This window comes from Dendrobates tinctorius, unplaced genomic scaffold (assembly GCF_039654945.1).
Source record: "Dendrobates tinctorius isolate UK_male_01 unplaced genomic scaffold, ASM3965494v1 ptg000103l, whole genome shotgun sequence".
Lineage (NCBI taxonomy): Eukaryota > Metazoa > Chordata > Amphibia > Anura > Dendrobatidae > Dendrobates > Dendrobates tinctorius.
The window spans coordinates 6,561,308-6,581,954 of record NW_027361771.1 but is presented as its reverse complement, the minus strand read 5'-3'; the positions used below and the strand labels follow the sequence as shown (position 1 = coordinate 6,581,954).

Genomic DNA, 20,647 nt, shown 5'->3' with positions numbered 1-20,647 from the left:
CATGGGGGAAGAGCTGGGGGGCTATACTTCAACTCACTCATAGAGGAAGGGCTGGGGGCCACATTTCAACTCAACTCACTCATAGGGGAAGGGCTGGGGGGGCCACACTCCAACTCACTAATAGGGGAAGGGCTGGGGGATCACACTCCAACTCACTAATAGGGGAAGGGCTGGGGGCCACAGAAGGGTTGGGGGCCACACCCCAACTCACAGGGAAGGACTGGGGGCCACACTCCAACTCACTCATATGGGAAGGGCTGGAAGCCACACTCCAAATCACAGGGGAAGCGCTGGGGGGCCACACTACAACTCACTCATAGGGGAAGGGCTGGGGGGCACACTCCAACTCACTGGGGAAGGGCTGGGGGCCACAGAAGGGCTGGGGGCCACACCCCAACTCACAGGGGAAGGGTTGGGGGCCACACTCCAACTCCCTGGGGAAGGGTTGGGGGCCACACCCCAACTCACAGGGGAAGGGTTGGGGGCCACACCCCAACTCACAGGGGAAGGGTTGGGGGCCACACCCCAACTCATAGGGGAAGGGCTGGGGGCCACACTCCAACTCCCTGGGGAAGGGTTGGGGGCCACACCCCAACTCACAAGGGAAGGGTTGGGGGCCACACCCCAACTCACAGGGGAAGGGTTGGGGGCCACACCCCAACTCATAGGGGAAGGGCTGGGGGCCACACTCCAACTCCCTGGGGAAGGGTTGGGGGCCACACCCCAACTCACAGGGGAAGGGTTGGGGGCCACACCCCAACTCACAGGGGAAGGGTTGGGGGCCACACCCCAACTCATAGGGGAAGGGCTGGGGGCCACACTCCAACTCCCTGGGGAAGGGTTGGGGGCCACACCCCAACTCACAAGGGAAGGGTTGGGGGCCACACCCCAACTCACAGGGGAAGGGTTGGGGGCCACACCCCAACTCATAGGGGAAGGGCTGGGGGCCACACTCCAACTCCCTGGGGAAGGGTTGGGGGCCACACTCCAACTCCCTGGGGAAGGGCTGGGGGCCACACCCCAACTCACAGGGGAAGGGTTGGGGGCCACACCCCAACTCATAGGGGAAGGGCTGGGGGCCACACTCCAACTCCCTGGGGAAGGGTTGGGGGCCACACTCGGACTCACTGGGAAGGTCTGGGGGGTCACACTCCAACTCAATGGGGAAGGGCTGGGGGCCACACTCCAACTGTCTGAAGGGCTGGGGGCCACGCTCCAACTGACTGGTGAAAGGCTGGGGGCCACACTCCAACTCACTGGGCAAGGGCTGGGGGCCACACTCCTACTCACTGGGGAAGGGCTGGGGTCACACTCCAAGTCACTGGGGAAGGGCTGGGGTGACACTCCAACTCACTGGGGAAGCACTGGGGGCCACACTCCAACTCCCTGGGGAAGGGTTGGGGGCCACACTCGGACTCACTGGGAAGGTCTGGGGGGTCACACTCCAACTCAATGGGGAAGGTCTGGGGGCCAAACTCCAACTCGCAGGGGAAGGGCTGGGGCCACACTCCAACTGACTGGTGAAGGGCTGGGGGCTACACTCCAACTCACTGGGCAAGGGCTTGAGTCCACACTCCAACTCACTGGGGAAGGGCTGGGGGCCACACTCCAACTGACTGAAGGGCTGGGGGCCACGCTCCAACTGACTGGTGAAAGGCTGGGGGCCACACTCCAACTCACTGGGCAAGGGCTGGGGGCCACACTCCAATTCACTGGGGAAGGGCTGGGGTGATACTCCAACTCACTGGGGAAGCACTGGGGGCCACACTCCAACTCACTGGGGAAGGTCTGGGGGTCACACTCCAACTAAATGGGGAAGGTCTAGGGGCCAAACTCCAACTCGCAGGTGAAGGACTGGGGTCCACAGAAGGGCTGGGGGCCACAACCCTACTCACAGGGGAAGTGCTGGGGGGGCTACACCCCAACTCACTCATAGGGGAAGGGCTGGGGAGCCACACCCCAACTCACTCATAGGGGAAGGGCTGCGGGCCACAACCCCAACTCACTCATAGGGGAAGGGCTAGAGGGGCACACTCCAACTCACTCATAGGGGAAGGGCTGGGGGCCACACTCCAACTCACTCATAGGGGAAGAGCTGGGGGGCCAGTCTCCAACTCACTCATAGGGGAAGGGCTGGGGTGCCACACTCCAATGCAGTAACCACCGATCCACCAAACCGCTGCACGACTAGCTCTACCCTCGCCTACTGTATCCTCACCCATCCCTTGTAGATTGTGAGCCCTCGCGGGCAGGGTCCTCTCTCATCCTGTACCAGTCATGACTAGTATTGTTTAAGATTACTGAAGATGGGAGTGATGGGGTGATGGAGCAGGCAAGGATGGGGTTGATGGAGCAGGCAATGATGGGAGTGATGAGGAGAATGCAATGATGGGAGTGATGGGGTGATGGAGAAGGCAATGATGGAAGTGACGGGGAGAAGGCAATGATGGGAGTGATGGGGTGATGGAGCAGGCAAGGATGGGGGTGATGGAGCAGGCAAAGATGGGAGTGATGGGGAGAAGGCAATGATGGGAGTGATGGGGTGATGAAGCAGGCAATGATGGGAGTGATGGGGAGAAGGCAGTGATGGGGTGATGGAGAAGGCAATGATGGGAGTGATGGAGTAATGGAGCAGGCAATGATGGGGGTGATGGAGCAGACAATGATGGGAGTGATGGGGTGATGGAGCAGGCAATGATGGGAGTGATGGGGAGAAGGCAGTGATGGGGTGATGGAGAAGGCAATGATGGGAGTGATGGGGAGAAGACAATGATGGGAGTGATGGGGTGATGGAGCAGGCAATGATGGGAGTGATGGGGAGAAGGCAATGATGGGGTGATGGAGAAGGCAATGATGGGAGTGATGGGGTGATGGAGAAGGCAAAGGTAGGGGTGATGGAGCAGGCAATGATGGGAGTGATGGGGAGAAGGCAATGGTGGGGTGATGGAGCAGGCAATGATGGGAGTGAAGGGCAGAAGGCAGTGATGGGGTGATGGAGCAAGCAATGATGGGAGCGATGGGGTGATGGAGAAGGCAAGGGTGAGGATGATGGAGCAGGCAATAATGGGAGTGATGGGGTGATGGAGCAGGCAATGATGGGAGCGATGGGGTGATGGAGAAGGCAAGGGTGGGGGTGATGGAGCAGGCAATGATGGGGAGAAGGCAATGATGGGGGTGATGGAGAGGGCAATGATGGGGTGGTGGGGGAAAAAGAAATGATGATGGGGTGGTGGGGGAGAATGCAATGATGGTGGTGGTGGAAAGGGCAATAAATGGGGGTGGTGGAGGAGGAGAAAATGATAGAGGTGGTGGAATAGGCAATGATGGGAGTGGTGGGGAAGAAAGCAAAGATAGTGGTGGGGGAGAAGAAAATGATGGAGGTGGTGAAGAGGGCAATGATGAGGCGGTTGGGGAGAGGACAATAATGGGATGCAAGGGGAGGAGGACAATGAGTGGTGTGGGGGATTGGGATGGGAGGAAGGGGGACTTAGGAACAGGGGGAGGTGGAGGAAGACATTATTATCGCTTATTATGTCTAACACAGTCCCTTAGTATATAGTGTACTCACTATGTCTAACACAGTCCCTTAGTATATAGTGTACTAATTCTGTATAACACCATCCTTAGTTACAGTTTCCTCTTTTATTATGTATAACACTATCCCTTATTACGTACCATCCTCTCTAGTTATATATGGTGCCGTCCCTTATTATATAGCTTCCTCTGCTGTTATGTATAGTGCTGTCTCTAAGGCTGGTTTCACATTAGCGCATTTTCAGCGCGCGCACGGCCGGGGGTAGCTCCGCCCCCGAGCCGGCTCTCTGCCCGGCGTGCCCGCCCCTTGCTTGTAGCGCCGCCTACTAGCGGACAGCGGCGCCTGCGATCGGCGCACCCTATCTTTAGCATAGGGTGCGCAGATCGTGCGCAGGCCGTGCGCTAGTTGCGCTTTGACCTGTGCTGCGCACTTTTGACGGTGCGCCGTGCGCGCCAAAATCCGAAAAGTTTGATTTTGGCGCGCACGGCGCACCGTCAAAAGTGCGCAGCACAGGTCAAAGCGCAACTAGCGCACGGCCTGCGCACGATCTGCGCACCCTATGCTAAAGATAGGGTGCGCCGATCGCAGGCGCCGCTGTCCGCTAGTAGGCGGCGCTACAAGCAAGGGGCGGGCACGCCGGGCAGAGAGCCGGCTCGGGGGCGGAGCTACCCCCGGCCGTGCGCGCGCTGAAAATGCGCTAATGTGAAACCAGCCTTACATAGTTTATTCTTGTTAATTTTGTTATTTACAGCGCCCTCTTTTATTACATAGCCCGTTCTCTTTTTAGATATAAAATAACTGCTGATGGAGGAGCCGGTGACCAAACTACCAGTCCATCAGCTCCTCCATTAGAAAGGAAGCTTTCCCATGCTCCATCAGCCATCATTGCATTATACAGCTAACAAGACAGGACGGTATGTAATAAAAAACAGGGCTCTATATAATCCAATATGTAAGGGACGGAACTGTACATAACAAGAGAAGGCACTGTGTAAGAGACAGCAATATACATAATAAAGGAGACTATGTAATATATATACATGTAGGGTGTGGCTATATAATATCTATCTATATATATATATACACGTAGCTTTGACGCCATAAAAGGAGGGGGGCCCGGACACATTTCTTGCCCAGGGGCCCCAAGCTGTCAGTGTCCGCCCCTGACTCCCAGTGAAAGGGGGGGCACACACACCTTTTGCATTAATAAAATGTATCGGCAATTTTAAGGGATTAAAATACAACATTAGCAGAACAAGCCCATGAAAAAGAGGTGGGATTGAAAAATCGTCGAATAAATAGTCCATTCTCATAGCTGAAGAGCAGAAGGTCACAGCCAATATGTTAAAAAGAAGTCACTTAAACAAAGGTGGGAAACATTCCACTCATCTGTGTTATCCTCCACCTCAGAGACTGGAGCAAAAGGCAGTGTGACAATGTGACCTTTGGGCCAAAAATGTGCTCCCCCTGCCCTAAGGGGAAGAAGCAGGAGGCTGGTGAATGAGACAAATAGTTTTGTAAGGTGCGTAAGAGGTTGAATATGGGCCTCAGAAAGAAGCAGGAGCCAGTGTGTGATTGGGCCTGGTGTGTAGAGCTAGAACCTCCTAAGTAATCACTCCTGTCTCCTACAGGGGGCGCAGAGAAAGTCTTCACCAGCCGGCCGCTCACGTGACCCTCTGCAGGCATGAGTGGCCAGTTGTGCTCCAATAGCAGGCCGAGTTCTCCTCATACGCCAGAGAGGTTAGACTGGTATCCAATCACAGCGACCGAGGTTCGTGCTGATTGGCTGCGGAGCTGTCCGTCATGTGCTTGTCTCTCGCTGTTCCTGACCGGATACATGTGCGTTACCGGTGTGTGACTAGTATGTGGACGTAGAGCCGGACCCGTAGTGAGGGATGCTGAGGTATGTGTCCTCGGTGCTGCCCGGTGTGATTGTTGGGAGTGTGATCGGCCATGACAGGTAGAACTGCCCCTCTCATCTGTGCCGCAGCTGCTGCAGCCTTCTTGTCACTGCAGTAACGCAGCATACCCACGTTTTCTTTTTGCTCTATATAAGCCATTGTTGTTGGCATTGCTTTCCATGACTGTGCTGGTGCGACCCGGGTCAGTGATGTCAGCGGAATCCTGGCGCAGTGTATGGCAGTCTGTACTCCGCTAACGACTAAACGCGCCAGACGTATTCCCATTGTATGTGATCAGATCCATTCTCAGCATCTGCTACACCGTCTGTAAGGCTATGTGCCCACTCTCCTCTCCGTCCAGAGCGCTGCCGTCTATGAACGCAGGTGATTCCGCAGGTGATCACTGAACCGCGTCCTATACATTGTATGTGACCTTATCTTGTGGAGGCTGAGCGTCTCCGCCGCAGAAATAGACATGCTGCGGTCTGGAGAGATGAGCTGCATGGCCGTGTCCGCGGGTGAGTCACGGGCGTCTGTGCTGTAATGTTTGGACGCCTCACAAGTACACAGCATCCAACCCACAGCGTTTACTGACCATCTGCACCTCCCCATAGGCTACGTTCACACTGTGCCTTTCCTAGGTAGCCAAAATGTCCCCAGAATGTTGTAAACCTAAAGCGTGTCTTTGCCTTTTTATTTTTACTCCATTAATCAAGGTGAGGCTATCCTCCTCCCTTTTTTTTTTTTATCAAAAACACTAAAAAGGCTAGAAGGACAAAATATCTGGAAAACTTCCACGTGTTTTTTTTCTTTTAACCTTCTCATTGATATTGTGACTTCTGGAGCATTTTCCAAGAGGGTTTTTGGAAACCAGAAGTGTTTAAAAAGCGCTCAAGTCGTTTTCTACACCAAACAATAATTAATAATTTCTGGTGTTTTCGGAGCATTTTGTCAGGTGGATTTTGCTCCAACTCGACCCTGTGTGTTGGGCTCTCCATGCATGTGGTGTGACAGTGACACAGCCGCGACACATGCAGCTGCGGCAGCGATCAGCTGATCGGCCGGCGCGATCCAGGAAGCCGAGTTCCCGCTGTAGATTATTCTCCAAGCGCTATAACTTACCGCATAAGCGGGGAACCGAAGATATTCGCTCAACTCCAGTTATGGGAACTAAAAAGCAGCTGCTGTTTCCCTATGGGAGATGGCGCTTGTTATGGAGTCCCTGAAAAGTTTAGCTGTTGTCCATGGCAACCTTTTTAAATACCAATTATTTTTTTAAAGCTTTTAAAAAAAAAAAAGCTGCACTTTGTTACTTGCTTTGACCCAACTTTTCCTTTTATTAATAAATCCTCCTGTATTCACTTGGCTATGTATTTATGCCTTTCAGCCCAGCAGAGTTGTTTGAAGTGCGGAGTCGGGAGCAGAGCCTTCCTCAGCGCTCACATGGACAGAAGGACTTTTTGCCTGATGGGTCACAGATCCAGAATGAGAAGCTGCAGATCTGTCGCGCTGAGCAATGGGAGTTGCTGGGAGAGGAGCGTGTGGAGCGACTGTAAGTAATGTCATGGGATTAGGCGCACACCGCTCACTCACCATCGTTATTTCAGGCTTAGAAGAGCAGCTCTGTACTGGTTGCAAGGGGCGAGATTGAAGCTCAGCTTGTAAAGAGCTGTGGGGAAGTGATGCAGTTTGGGCAGTCTTTGTGCTGGCAGGCTTTACTATATGTCAGTTGGCACACACATTGAGCCGCGTGCTCTCTGGCGTAGCGTGATGTCTGGCGCAGCTTGCTCTGCTTCTAGCTCACGGCTGCACATTTCCTCCATGGACTTGCAAACATTAACATTGTGTAGCTTAGTATTAGGACCCCTACATCAGATTTCGGGTCCCACCTTCTGTGCATGTTGTATATGATCGTATTTATATGGCACAAATTGCTCTCAAATCACAGATCAGCTTGTCTTTTGCAGGGGAAGCTTGGGAAGAGGCGTATGGAAACCAGAAGAAGAATTGGTGGAGCTGACAATTCCTGCAGTATGTGTACTTTTGGCTGATGAAATTGGGGTTAAAGGTCTAATAAACTGGAAATGAAACCGTTCACAGATATGTAACACCCAAGGCCACTTTTACCTCTGGCAACTGTCTGCCATGGATTTTTCAGCCCCCTGAAATACCTGCCTAAAGCCCAGCCTTGTTAACGCTCCCAGTGGGGAGTGGGACATGTGGAGCGGGCTTGGGAGCTAAGCCCACTCTGCATGCTGTAGATGCTGGCTGTTCTGCATAGCTGCCATCTGTGTCTAATACAATCACTGGCAGCTGAGCTCTGCATGCTGCCTTTAATCATCATTTAGATGCCACTGTCAATTTCTGGCAGCAGCATTTAAGTTTTTAAAAGTATGAAATAAAAAATAGAATTGCCCTCCCCCTTTTTTTCTTGGTAAAGTAGAGAGAAAAATAAATGTTTTTGGTAATAAAACAGGAAGTATGGTGCATGTCAACCATACAGTGCAGATGTTTAAGGGCATCTGTCACCAGATTTTTACCGTATAAAGTAAGGCCAGCACCTGTAAGCCGTATGTGATAGAATGCTATATATATGTCCCTGACACGCTCTCCATAAAACAAAGCTTTTATTATACACTCCTACGGGGTGGTCCGGTCCAATGGATGTCGCTGTCTTGGTCCGGTGCTTCCTAACTTCTTGCAATGTCGTCCTCTCTCTGTGCTTCTCGTGGATAGTGCGTTCTACATCATCCACAGTGTCCTCAGCATCGTGCTTCTGCGCAGGTGCACTTTTCTGTCCTGCCGCGGGCAAAGTATTGTAGTGCGCTTGCGCCGGCGCTCTTTGGCCTTTCCCTGACATGTGACGGGTCCCCTTAAATCTAGATGCAAAAGTACATAAGTAATCACACACAGACTAAACAAGTAGAAAATAAAATAAAAAATCCCAAATCCTGCATTAAGGTATGCAAAGAAGCTTACATAGAGCTGCCTCAAGCCCGGAAGGCCACTGTACACCACGCACAATTCGAGAGCTACAACAAACACTTGTTTCAGCCCTCGATTATGGCACATGTGATAATCTGTAACTCTTATGTGCAGGGCAAGTTTTGGCAGACGATGGGTTTCACAGAGGGAGGAAGGCAGTGTCTCCTGCCTGAGGAAGCCGTCTACTTACTGGAGTGTGTAAGTTTTAACTTCTCCCCCATAACAATCAGGCACGGTGCATAGAAATGAATGGTGGGCTCCGGTTGCTGCATGCAATAATGCCTGCCTTTTGTTCGTCTGATAAAATGGGCCCATTAAGCATATAATTCATGTATACTTGGATCAGTTTGACACCATTATTAGTAGTTTTGACTTTCATACAGTATATTCAGGTCTCACACCTTATTTGTTTGTAGTTTATAATATAACTTCTCTGTGCCTTGTTAACCATTAAAGGGGTGTCTCCATCTCCAAGATCCTATCCCAATATGTAGGAAGTGTAATAATCATAATATTAGCGAATACCTCCAAGTAGAAATGTAGTATAGTTCTTCTGATTCGCTTTGTCGCTTACCTCATGTGCGGCATTACAGTAGCTTAGAAATTCATGGTTATGACCACGAAAAGCTGTCTAACTGCCACTATATGAGTGGTTATAACCAAGAATACCTAAGCTACTGCAATGCCCTACATGGGGGTAAGTGACATAGCGAATCTGAAGAACTATACTACGTTTCTAATTGGAGGTATTTACTATTATTATTACATCTACTGTATATCGGGATGGGATCTTGGAGGTGGGAATAACCATTTAAGTTCACATAAGCATATAAAAAGTCCAAATTTTAGCCAGAAAATGCAGACAATTTTTTTTCACCTGTGTCCAGTCAGTTTTTATACAGTAGCAGTTATTTAATATGTACACGACTAAAAACAATTTCCATGCGTCAATAAAAATGTGATGCTCTATGGTGGCTCTGTATGGAATCCAATATATCACTTATACCCATGGACTTGAATAGTTGATTCTCATCCAACACAGAAAAGACTCGTGTACGCACAGACTCTGTGAAAACTAAAAATTGCTCATCTTCACTGTCCCATTGAATACCACTGGTCTGAGTCCTTTCCGTGTTCTCTTTTTCACGGGCAGCACTTGAACCAACAATCCGGTAGTGTGCACGTGTCCTGTAAATGATCATGGTTTCTCTGTTTAGGGAACGATTCAGCTGTTTTACAGGGGGCTTCCACTGTCTGTCCAAGAGGCTTATGAGGCACTGCTCTCTCGTGGGCCAGTCAGTCTACTACACTATCAGGTACAGTCGGAATTATTATTTTTGTCACTAAGAATGTATTCACATTGCAGTTGACGTGTGTATTTGATGTATTGAGAACGCCACGACTACATGTAGAACAGATCGGTAGAGCCCAAGTCTTCTGTTGAAAGCCAAAAGGGTGTCCTGTTGGTATCTGTGAGGCTGATATACTTTATTGTAATGACAGAAAAAACTGACGGTACATCTAGAACTAGTCTGAATAGGTGCATACCAATAAACAGCTTACATAGCAAATAAGGAAATGGTTACTTACTCTGTCGCCTAATTGGGGGACACAGAACCTTGGGTGTTATGCTGCTGTCCACTAGGAGGCGACACTATGCATAATCTGAAAAAGATTAACTTTGGCTCCTCCTCTGCAGTATACACCCCTGGACAGCGTCAGCCTTCTCCAGTTTTTGCTTAGTGTCGCAAGGAGGCACACCTTTTTTCTTCCGTTTTTTTTTTTCCTTTTTTTCACCGGAAATACAGATGAAGAAAAGTGGGTCTCCAGCGAGACTCCCGGCATGGCTCCCTCCTCGGTCCCCTATTAGGGGTATCTGGTTGAGGTCGAGGTGGTTTTTCCCCATGTCGCTCCCTCCCCAGTCCCTCGGGTCCTGGTTCGAGGTTGAGACCCCCCTCCTTCCCCAACCCCTTTAAGGGGTCTGGGTTGAGGTTGAGGCGAGGATGAAGACCCCCTGACGGTGACAGACGCACCCTCCCTAATCCCCCGCAGGGGGTATTAGGTTGAGACGCCTCAGGTAGGGTCGGAGATCAGGCAGCATTTCGCAGCTTCCAGGGACCCCAGGCTGGCTGAGGGATCCTGTTGTGGCCGGGGGAGGGTGCGGACTGGATGGCACAGCAGAGACAGGGCTTTTCTGCGTCCCTGTCTCTGCAGCAGCAGCGGCTCCATAGCGCTTCAGGGGCCCCCCATACAAAAACCGCTACCCCTGCTACCCCCACCGCTATCCAGTCGACCATTCTGGGGGGGTCTGGTACAAATCCGCCCCCCCCCCCCCGGACTACCGCGCCGCTCTGGAGCCCTCCTGGGCATCAGGCTTCTAATTTAGGCCGCGGCTTTGGCCTAGCTGAAGCCGCCGCCTTTTCCCTGCCCCCCGGATGACCAAAATGACACGCTGGAGTGTCATAGAAGGGGCGGATTGAGGCAGAAATGGCGCTTTTTTTTACACAGCCCAGCGTGCCCTTTTCAGCTCTCCGCCCGCTCCTCCCTACCCTCAGAGCCCCGGTGGCCATTTTTTCTGGATGAGATCCAGGAGAGGAGCATCACAGCGGTCTCCGGGGGGCACAGAACTGGGATCTGTCGGCGCTGGACCTAGGGGCACACCGGTGGGGTAAGCTCACAGCTGGGTTCTCATTACTCAGCTGTGAATCTATACTTCCTATAAGGCTTTCTGTGGGTTCCCTCTGCGTAGCCACCCCTGTTCGATCCCTAATAGCCAGCCTTTGTGCACTATGCCGGGCTCAAGGAAGAGAATCAGGCAGGAATGTTTCTATGCATTCTGCACAGCCTGCAAAGCCACGCTCCCTAGTGGCAGCACGTATCCGCACTGCCGGGACTGCATCCTGAACTCTGGGTCAGAACCCCAGGGAGTCCCTACTGACGCTTCAGTGTCACAGGCCACGCCGGAATGGGCAACTCAGATGTCTCAGTCTATGTCACAGTCCATAGACAACCTAACTGCTACATTACTGCAAGCTCTGCAGAGTCGGGCCCCGGCTATGGACGGTACACAGCAAACGGACAGCTTGTCTCAGGAACATGCTGCTTCCGACTCCCACAGACGTAAGCGGACCCACAGGTCTCGATCACCTGAGTCGCACTATAGCACAAGGTCGTCCCCCTCTAGGGAGAGACAGCGTCATTCCAGGTCTCCTGGGCAGTCCCCTGCCACAGACAGACAGTGCAATTTACCACAGGGATCCCCCACCACAGAAGACCCCCGCCCCAGGTCGCCCTCCAGGGATCACCTTAGCGAGGCACAGGATTCGGAGGGCATCTGTGACTCCGACTCAGATAATGAAACGGTCAGGTCCGTGGTACCTTCTCCCCCTAGCAATACAGCGCTAGTTGAGGACATAATTTCTGCCATTCATCGGGTGCTAAAAATTCCAGAGTCGCCCCCGGAAGTCCCAGAACATAGGATTTGCTTCGAAAGTGTTCAAAAACCACCTAAGGTCTTCCCTAATCATGATGAGTTTGAGAAAATACTTACCAAACAGTTTGCGCAGCCTGACAAAAAATTCGCTAATCGCAAATATTTGGAAGCGAAGTACCCCTTCCCACAGAAAGACACCAAACAATGGACAGATCCACCTGAAGTGGACCCTCCGGTTTCTAGGCTAGCAGCGCAGACTTTACTCTCTCTGCCGGATAGCTCAACCCTCAGGGACGCAGCAGACCGGCAAGTAGAACGCATGGCTTGTTCTATTTTCGAAGCGGCATGCGCCTCTCTGGGCCCTGCGTTTGCTTCAGTTTGGGCAGCCAAGGCCATCCTGGCTTGGGCCAAAAAACTACAGGAGGGTCTTCAGGCTTCAAATCCTGAACTCTCGGACCAAGCGGTCCAGATGGCAGTGGTAGCAGACTACATGATTCATGCAGCCCTGGATTCCGCCAGAGGTGTAGCGGGAATAGCATCAAACGCCATCACGATCCGACGCATCCTCTGGCTGCGAGAATGGAAAGCGGATGCGGCCTCAAAGAAGTTCCTCACGCGACTTCCGTATTTTACTGGAAGACTTTTCGGCGAAAAGTTGGACACCATGATAGCCAATGCCACTGGGGGTAAGAGTACCTCTCTCCCTCAACTAAAACCGAAACGCACGTTTAAACGAAGAAACCAGACGCGATTCCGATCCTTTCGGAATTCCTCGGGCTGGTCCGTTTCGCGCCCAGTGCAAAACCGCAACCGTTCTCCACGCAGAGACAACCCACGGACGCAGCAGCGACCGGACAGGGCTTGGCAGTCGAAAGCAGGCCAAGCGAAACCCAAGGGAGGAAAACCTCAGAACTTCACTTCATCATGACTCGAGACCTCCGGAAGACACCCCACCAGTAGGCGGCTGCCTTTTACTCTTTCAGCAAGTCTGGCTGCCTATTACAGATGACAGGTGGGTCAGGGAAATAGTGTCTTCCGGATACAAGATAGAGTTCACTTCCGTTCCACCGAACCGGTTCTTCCTTTCTGTTCCTCCAACACCACCAGAAAAGGCTCGTGTTTTCCACCAAGCGGTTTCCTCTCCTTCAATCAGGAGTTGTGGTGCCGGTTCCCGCGAACGAGAGATTCCGAGGATTCTACTCAAATTTGTTCGTAGTCCCCAAGAAAGGAGGCGGCGTCCGACCCATACTGGACCTAAAACAGCTCAACAATTACGTACGGGTCCGTCATTTCCGCATGGAGTCCCTCCGGTCCATCATTGCATCCATGGAGCAGGGAGAATACCTCGCCTCCATAGACATACAGGATGCGTATCTCCACATACCAATTGCTCCCGCCCACCAAAGGTTTCTCAGGTTCGCGGTCAACCAAAACCACTACCAGTTTGTCGCCCTTCCGTTCGGACTCGCCACGGCTCCAAGAACGTTCACCAAAGTCATGGCGGCCACCATGGACGTCCTGCACTCAAGAGGCATCCTAGTCGTCCCGTACCTGGACGACCTCCTCATCAAGTCTCCCACTTTCAAAGACTGCGAGGTCAGTATCTCAATCACTCTAGACACTCTGAGTCGCCTGGGATGGCTAGTCAACCTACAGAAATCGTCGACCATCCCAACTCGGACTCTAACTTTCCTGGTAATGGTATTCGACACCGCCAGGGGCCTGGTGATCCTTCCCAAGGACAAGACACTGGCCATCCGTCTGGGAGTTCGCACACTCCTTCGCAGTCCTCCTCGATCTTTCCGGTTTGCCATGAGAATCCTCGGCAGGATGGCAGCAGCAATAGAGGCAGTGACATTTGCCCAGTTTCACCTCAGGGTCCTTCAACTAGCCATACTCAGATCTTGGGACAGAAACCCTCTCTCCCTCGACAGGGAGTTCAGGTTGACGTCATCAACCAGGAGGTCCCTGCATTGGTGGCTCAAACCAAACTCGCTTACACGAGGGAAGCCATTCCTCTCAGGACAATGGAAGATCCTGACTACCGATGCAAGCCTGACAGGCTGGGGGGCGGTGCACCTACATCACAGGGCACAGGGCAAGTGGTCACCGAGGGAAGTGACATTGCCCATCAATGTTCTGGAAATCAGGGCCATTCTCTTGGCACTGAGAGCATTTCATCACTTGCTTGCAGCCTCGCACATACGGATACAGTCGGACAATGCCACGGCTGTGGCATACGTGAACCACCAAGGCGGGACCCGCAGCGTCCAGGCGATGAGAGAAGTGGCTCATATCCTCCGCTGGGCGGAAGACACAAGGTCGGTACTTTCTGCGGTACACATTCCGGGTGTAGAAAACTGGGAAGCCGACTTCCTCAGCAGGCAAGGAATGGACTCGGGGGAGTGGTCTCTCCATCCCGAGATTTTTTGCCAGATCTGTCAACGCTGGGGAACCCCGGATGTGGACCTAATGGCATCCCATCTCAATACCAAGGTTCCCAATTTCATGGCCAGGACACACGACCCGCGGTCGCTCGGAGCGGATGCCCTGGTCCAGGACTGGTCCCAGTTCCGACTCCTGTACATTTTTCCACCCCTCCCCCTAATCGCCAGGGTCGTGAGGAAGATCAAGCAAGAGGGAGTTCCGACCATCCTCATCGCGCCAGACTGGCCCAGACGTACTTGGTACGCAGACATCGTCCAAGTTACGGCAGACGCCCCCTGGCGTCTACCCGACCGTCACGACCTTCTGTCTCAAGGTCCGTTCTTCCACCAGAATTCAGGGGCTCTCAATTTGACGGCATGGCCCTTGAAACCTGGATTCTAACCCAGGCAGGTTTTTCACCGGCAGTCATTGCAACTATGATCAGGGCAAGGAATCCTGCCTCCGCCAAGCTCTATTATCGTACCTGGAGAGCTTTCTTTTCTTGGTGCGAATCTCATGGACAAGTCCCACTCCCTTATTCCCTCCCGAAGGTACTAGGTTTTCTTCAATTGGGCCTAGATGCCAAGCTATCCTTAAGTTCGCTTAAGAGTCAGGTGTCGGCGCTTTCAGTCCTTTTTCAAAAGCGCATTGCTATTAAACCGCAAGTAAGGACTTTCATCCAGGGAGTTTCCCGATTGGTTCCTCCCTACAAACGTCCGCTGGATACGTGGGACCTCAATCGGGTCCTGACAGCATTGCAAGCTCCACCCTTCGAACCTCGTAGAGGAGTTCCACTCTCCATTCTGTCTCAAAAAGTGTTTTTTCTAGTGGCGATCACCTCGTTACGCAGAGTGTCGGAATTGTCAGCACTTTCCTGCAGACGGCCTTTCACCAGGACAAGGTGGTTCTCCGCACGGTACCATCCTTCCGAAGGTTGTGTCCAACTTTCACCTTACTGAAGAGATTTCACAGCCTTCCCTTCCGGTTCATAGAGTGGAGAAGGCTCTGCATACGCTTGACCTCGTCAGAGCATTGCGGATTTACGTGTCCAGGACTGCACCTTTCCGGAAATCTGATTCCCTCCTCATTCTTCCGGAAGGTAGTCGCAAGGGGTTGCCGGCTTCCAAGGCTACCCTTGCCAGGTGGATCAAGTCCACCATACATGAGGCCTACCGACTTAACAGTTCCCCCTCTTCCGGCCGGTATCAGGGCACACTCTACACGGGCAGTAGGGACCTCCTGGGCCATTCGGCATCAGGCTTCGGCACAACAAGTGTGCAAGGCGGCCACTTGGACTAGCCTACACACGTTTACGAAACACTACAGTGTTCATACCCAGTCCTCAGCGGATGCGAGCCTGGGTAGACTGGTTCTGCAGGCGGCAGTACCCCAAGTCTAGGGGACTGTCAGCACAATATTCGTCCACTGCTTCCCACCCAGGGACTGCTTTGGGACGTCCCAAGGTTCTGTGTCCCCCAATTAGGCGACAGAGTAAAGGAGGTTTTTGTGTATTCACCGTAAAATCTCTTTCTCTTAGCCTTTAATTGGGGGACACAGCTCCCACCCTGTTGCCCTTACGGGCCGTTGTTTCCTGTTGAGTTCTCATATTGTTCTTTGAGCTCGTACATAGTAGCCTTCTTACAGGCATGGTTATGTTATTTGGTTACGTTCCTCCTTATGCTTTGGCACAAAACTGGAGAAGGCTGACGCCGTCCAGGGGTGTATACTGCAGAGGAGGAGCCAAAGTTAATCTTTTTCAGATTATGCATAGTGTCGCCTCCTAGTGGACAGCAGCATAACACCCAAGGTTCTGTGTCCCCCAATTAAAGGCTAAGAGAAAGAGATTTTACGGTGAGTACACAAAAATCTCCTTTTTTTTCATGCTATTCTGTACCATTACAATAAAGTATCAAATAAGGAAATGGTTCCACTCAAATGCATCAAGGCATATCAAATATGAAATATGTGAAATACGAGTAGCATAATGGCTTTTGTAATCTAGAAAAAACATATGAGATACTTAGCACAAAATTTGGCCAAAAGTTGTGAGCCCATTCACCAACGTCAAGGTGATCTCATTGAACGGGTCCCTATTCTAACTGCCTCATGTGAACTACTGGCTAATAACATGGTAAAGCCTGTATTTATAGGAAGATAGGAACCAAAATGTGTTTGGATGGAATTAAAATCACAGCTAGATTACAAAAGCCATTATGCTATTCACATTTCATATGTGATATGCCTTGATGCAATTGAGTGCAACCATTTCCTTATTTGATATGTAAGCTGTTTTTTGGTATGCACCTATTCAGACTAGTTCTAGATTTGCCGTCAGTTTTTTCTGTCATTTGTATGCTAGCTTTCTGACTGAGCACTCCGCCCTTCATCAGGCTGTGATTTTAATTACATTCAATCTCATTTTGGTTCCAACCTTCCTATAAATACAGGCTTTACCATGTTATTAGCCAGAGGTTAGTTCACACTAGGCAGTTAGAATAAGGACCCGTTCAATGAGATCACCTTGACGTTGGTGAATGGGCTCACATCTTTTGGCCAAATTTTGTGCTAAGTATCTCATATGTTTTTTCTATATTACAAAAGCCATTATGCTATTCGTATTTCACGTATTTCATATTTGATATGCCTTGATGCAATTGAATACAACCATTTCCTTATTTGATACTTTATTGTAATGGTACAGAATAGCATGGAAAAAAGTAACATGGCAGCCTATGGGCTATATGTACCATCAGTACATAGGTATATATTCCAGGCAGCTGTCGGAGGCGTACACTGGGAAGTCTTCTGACATACACAATGTCAATGCGTCCATAGCAGTATTCTGCTTCTCTACTAGTTAATATTTCTTTCTGGCTTTTCATACAGGTGTATAGCCACTTGAAAAGACTGGGCTACATTGTCACCCGTTTTGATCCAAGGTGCGAACACTTGGCTTTTACTGAAGTTTCTCTGCTTAGCCGTAACTATTTTTGTTGGTTTTTGACAATTTTCGGGCTGCATTCATTCTAATCGAGTTAATGTTTAGGTTTCTATAAAGCTAATATATTTCCGTGGGAATCGTCTTTGCGTCTATTGAATTGCTTGCAGTTTACATTTAAGCAAAATTTTTGCCTATACTACGGGAGAGATGTATATCTTTGTACCGTGTTAGCCAGTAGGTAGAAAAATATTTGGAATTGAGAGTCCTCGGTGGTTAGTACCTTTTTAATGGCTAACTGAAAAGAAAAACGGACACCTAACAAATAGTTAATGCGAAACAATCATTAAGTTGCCTCTTTTGGATTAAATCTGACATAGACAACCCTGAGACTGCATGTGCCGCTCCATTCATTGTCTATGGCCCTGCAGGTTATGGCTAAATATAGCAGTCCCATAGAGCATGCCCCTTTTTCCCCCACCCCCTTTCCCTCTACATTCAAACAGTTCATTCTGGTGATCTCGGAGTCGAATACTGTAAAGTGATAGCTTTCTCTTTCCAGAATATCACTTTAAGGCCATGTTCACACCTTCAGTATTGGTCAGTATATGTAAGCCAAACCCAGGAGTGGAACAATCAGAGGAAAAGTAGATTAGAAACACGTCACCACTTCTTGATTTATCACCCACTCCTGGTTCTGGCTTACAAATACTGTGGTAAAATTCTTACCGTCTGAACGTGGCCTGACTAGACTGTTATAGCAGTACACTTCTGCATCAGGAGATGACCTTTGCATGATTCTTGTGAGTACGGTATTTAAGTATTTTAATGAATAAGGCAGGTTGCACCAAATCTGCTGATCATGCATGTAATTCTGGAAGATCTTTGGAATTGCAACATCAAGAGCAGCACTACTTACCTGCAATGTTTAAAGGGAACCTGTCAGCAGCATTGTGCACAGCAACCTACAGACAGTGTCAGGTTGGTGCCGGTATACTGAATAAAATGATACCTTTTGTTGATGAAATCCGTCTTGTGGTTGTTGTTTAATCCTTGTTTTGAGTTAATAAGTTTGTGCTTTGGGGCGGCCTGTGGGGGTCTTCATGTGGTGCTTTGCTTAGCTAGTCAAAATGCAGACTGCTGATAGGTCACTGATCCCTCAGTGACCTGCACCCTAGTTTACACACATGGTCAAAATTGTTGGTACCCCTCGTTTAATTACAGAAAAACCCACAATTGTCACAGAAATAACTTGAATCTGACAAAAATAATAAATAATTTTATGAAAATGAACAAATGAAAGTCAGACATTGCTTTTCAACAGAATTTTTTTAAAAATATAACTCAGTAGCTGAAGAGCCCGGCATTGCCCGGGCATAGTAACTAACTGTGGGTCCCGCTCTCTCCATCTGTGTCCTGCTCTCCCTCCGCAGCCCCGCTCTCTCCCTCCGCAGCCCAGTGGGTGGGGCTTGATACATACATACACACACACACACACACACACACACACACACACACACACACACACACACACACACACACACACACACACACAGCTTTATATATCTAGATGAAATGGGCCTGGACAGAAATGATGGTACCCCTTAAAATAATGTGACAAAAGGGACATGTTAAATCAAGGTGTGTCCACTAATTGGCATCACAGATGTCTACAATCTTGGAATCAGTGAGTGGGCCTGTATAGAGGGCTACGGATACTCACTGTGCTGTTTGGTGACGTGGTGTGTATCACACTCAACATGGACCAGGGGAAGCGAAGAAAAGAGATGTCTCAGGAGAGTAGAAAGAAAATTTATAGACGAACATGTTAAAGGTAAAAGCTATAAGACCATTTACAAGCAGCTTGATGTTCCTGTGACTACAGTTGCACATATTACTCAGAAATTTAAGCTCCATGGGACTGTAGCCAACCTCCCTGGACGCGACCAAAGGAGGAAAATTGATGACAAATCAAAGAGACGGATAATACGAATGGTAACAAAAGAACCCAGAAAAACTTCTAAACAGATTGATGTTCCTTGAGCGTGAAGTTCACCTTTTAGTGTCAGATCCCATCATCCGTCGTTGTATGAGCCAAAGTGGACTTCATGGGAGACAACCAAGCAGGACACCAGTGTTGGAAAAAAAAATCATAAAAAAGCCAGACTGGAATTTGCCAAACTACATGTTGACAAGGAACAAAGCTTCTGGGAGACGGTCTTATGGACAGATGAGACAAAAATGGAACTTTTTGGCAAGGCACATCAGCTCTATGTTCACGGACGAAAAAATGAAGCATATCAAGAAAAGAACACTGTCCCTACTGTGAAACATAGAGGAGGCTCTGTTATGTTCTGGTGCTGCTTTGCTGCATCTGGCACAGGGTGTCTAGAATCTGTACAATGAAATCTCAAGACTATCAAGGGATTCTAGAGATATATTTGTTGCCCAGTGTCAGAAAGTTTGGTCACAGGTCATTTGTCTTGCAACAGGATATGACCCAAAACACACAGCTAAAAACACCCAAGAATGGCTAAGAAGAAAACACTGGACTATTCTGAAATGGCCTTCTAGGAGCCCTGACCTAAATCTTAATGAGCATCTATGGAAAGAGCTGAAACATGCCGTCTAAAAAAGGCAACCTTCAAACATGAGACAACTGGAGCAGTTTGCTCTTGAGGAGTGGGCCAAAATACTTGTCGAAAGGTTCAGAAGTATCATTGACAGTTAAAGGAATCGCTTGATTGCAGTGATTGCCTCAAAAGGTTGTGCAACAAAATATTAAGTTAAGGGTACCATCATTTCTCTCCAGGCCTATTTCATGAGTTTTTTATTTTTTTTAAATTCTGTGGAAGCATGGTTGAAAAGCAATGTCTGACTTTCATTTGTTCATTTTCATAGATTTTTGATTTATTATTACTTTTGTCAGATTCAAGTTATTTCTGTCACCATTGTGGGTATTTCTTTCATTAAACGAGGGGTACCAACAATTTTGACCACGTGTGTGTATATAATGAATATTCTATATTGGGGAAAAAAAAACGCCTTCAGCAGGTGGTGGTGTCTACACTGCAGCATGATCTGCATGTAAAATGTGCATATAATTTGGTTAATTGGTGTTATAAAGAAATTCATTAAGGAAGAGAAAAATAATTGCCTCCTCAAAGATGGCGCCCTAGTGCCTGCGCAGTAGCATCTTTATTTTATTTTTTTTTTTTTAATTTTTTTTTTATAAATATATTTCTTTATCGCATCAATTAACTGAATGATATGCACATTTTACATGTGGATCAGGCTGCAGTGCAGGCCCGCTGAAGGCACTTTTTTCATTTTTTTTTCAATATATAGAATATTCATTATGTAATCTAGGGGGAGGTCAGTGTGGGGTCAGTGACCTGTGAGAAGCCATACACATGAATACCCAATCA

General features: G+C 49.5%; 1 protein-coding gene across 1 annotated transcript in view; it reads left to right on the top strand.

The window, feature by feature from the left end:
* The first annotated feature begins 5,282 nt into the window (after positions 1 to 5,282).
* TSEN54 (tRNA splicing endonuclease subunit 54) overlaps positions 5,283 to 20,647 on the top strand; it is a 41,756-nt gene continuing 26,391 nt past the window's right edge. Inside the window, exons 1-6 of the mRNA XM_073587997.1 lie at positions 5,283 to 5,438; positions 6,824 to 6,988; positions 7,404 to 7,467; positions 8,536 to 8,619; positions 9,639 to 9,737; positions 17,168 to 17,220. Coding sequence (XP_073444098.1) covers positions 5,431 to 5,438; positions 6,824 to 6,988; positions 7,404 to 7,467; positions 8,536 to 8,619; positions 9,639 to 9,737; positions 17,168 to 17,220 — 473 coding nt within the window. The 5' untranslated portion in view covers positions 5,283 to 5,430. The remainder of the gene's footprint in view (positions 5,439 to 6,823; positions 6,989 to 7,403; positions 7,468 to 8,535; positions 8,620 to 9,638; positions 9,738 to 17,167; positions 17,221 to 20,647) is intronic.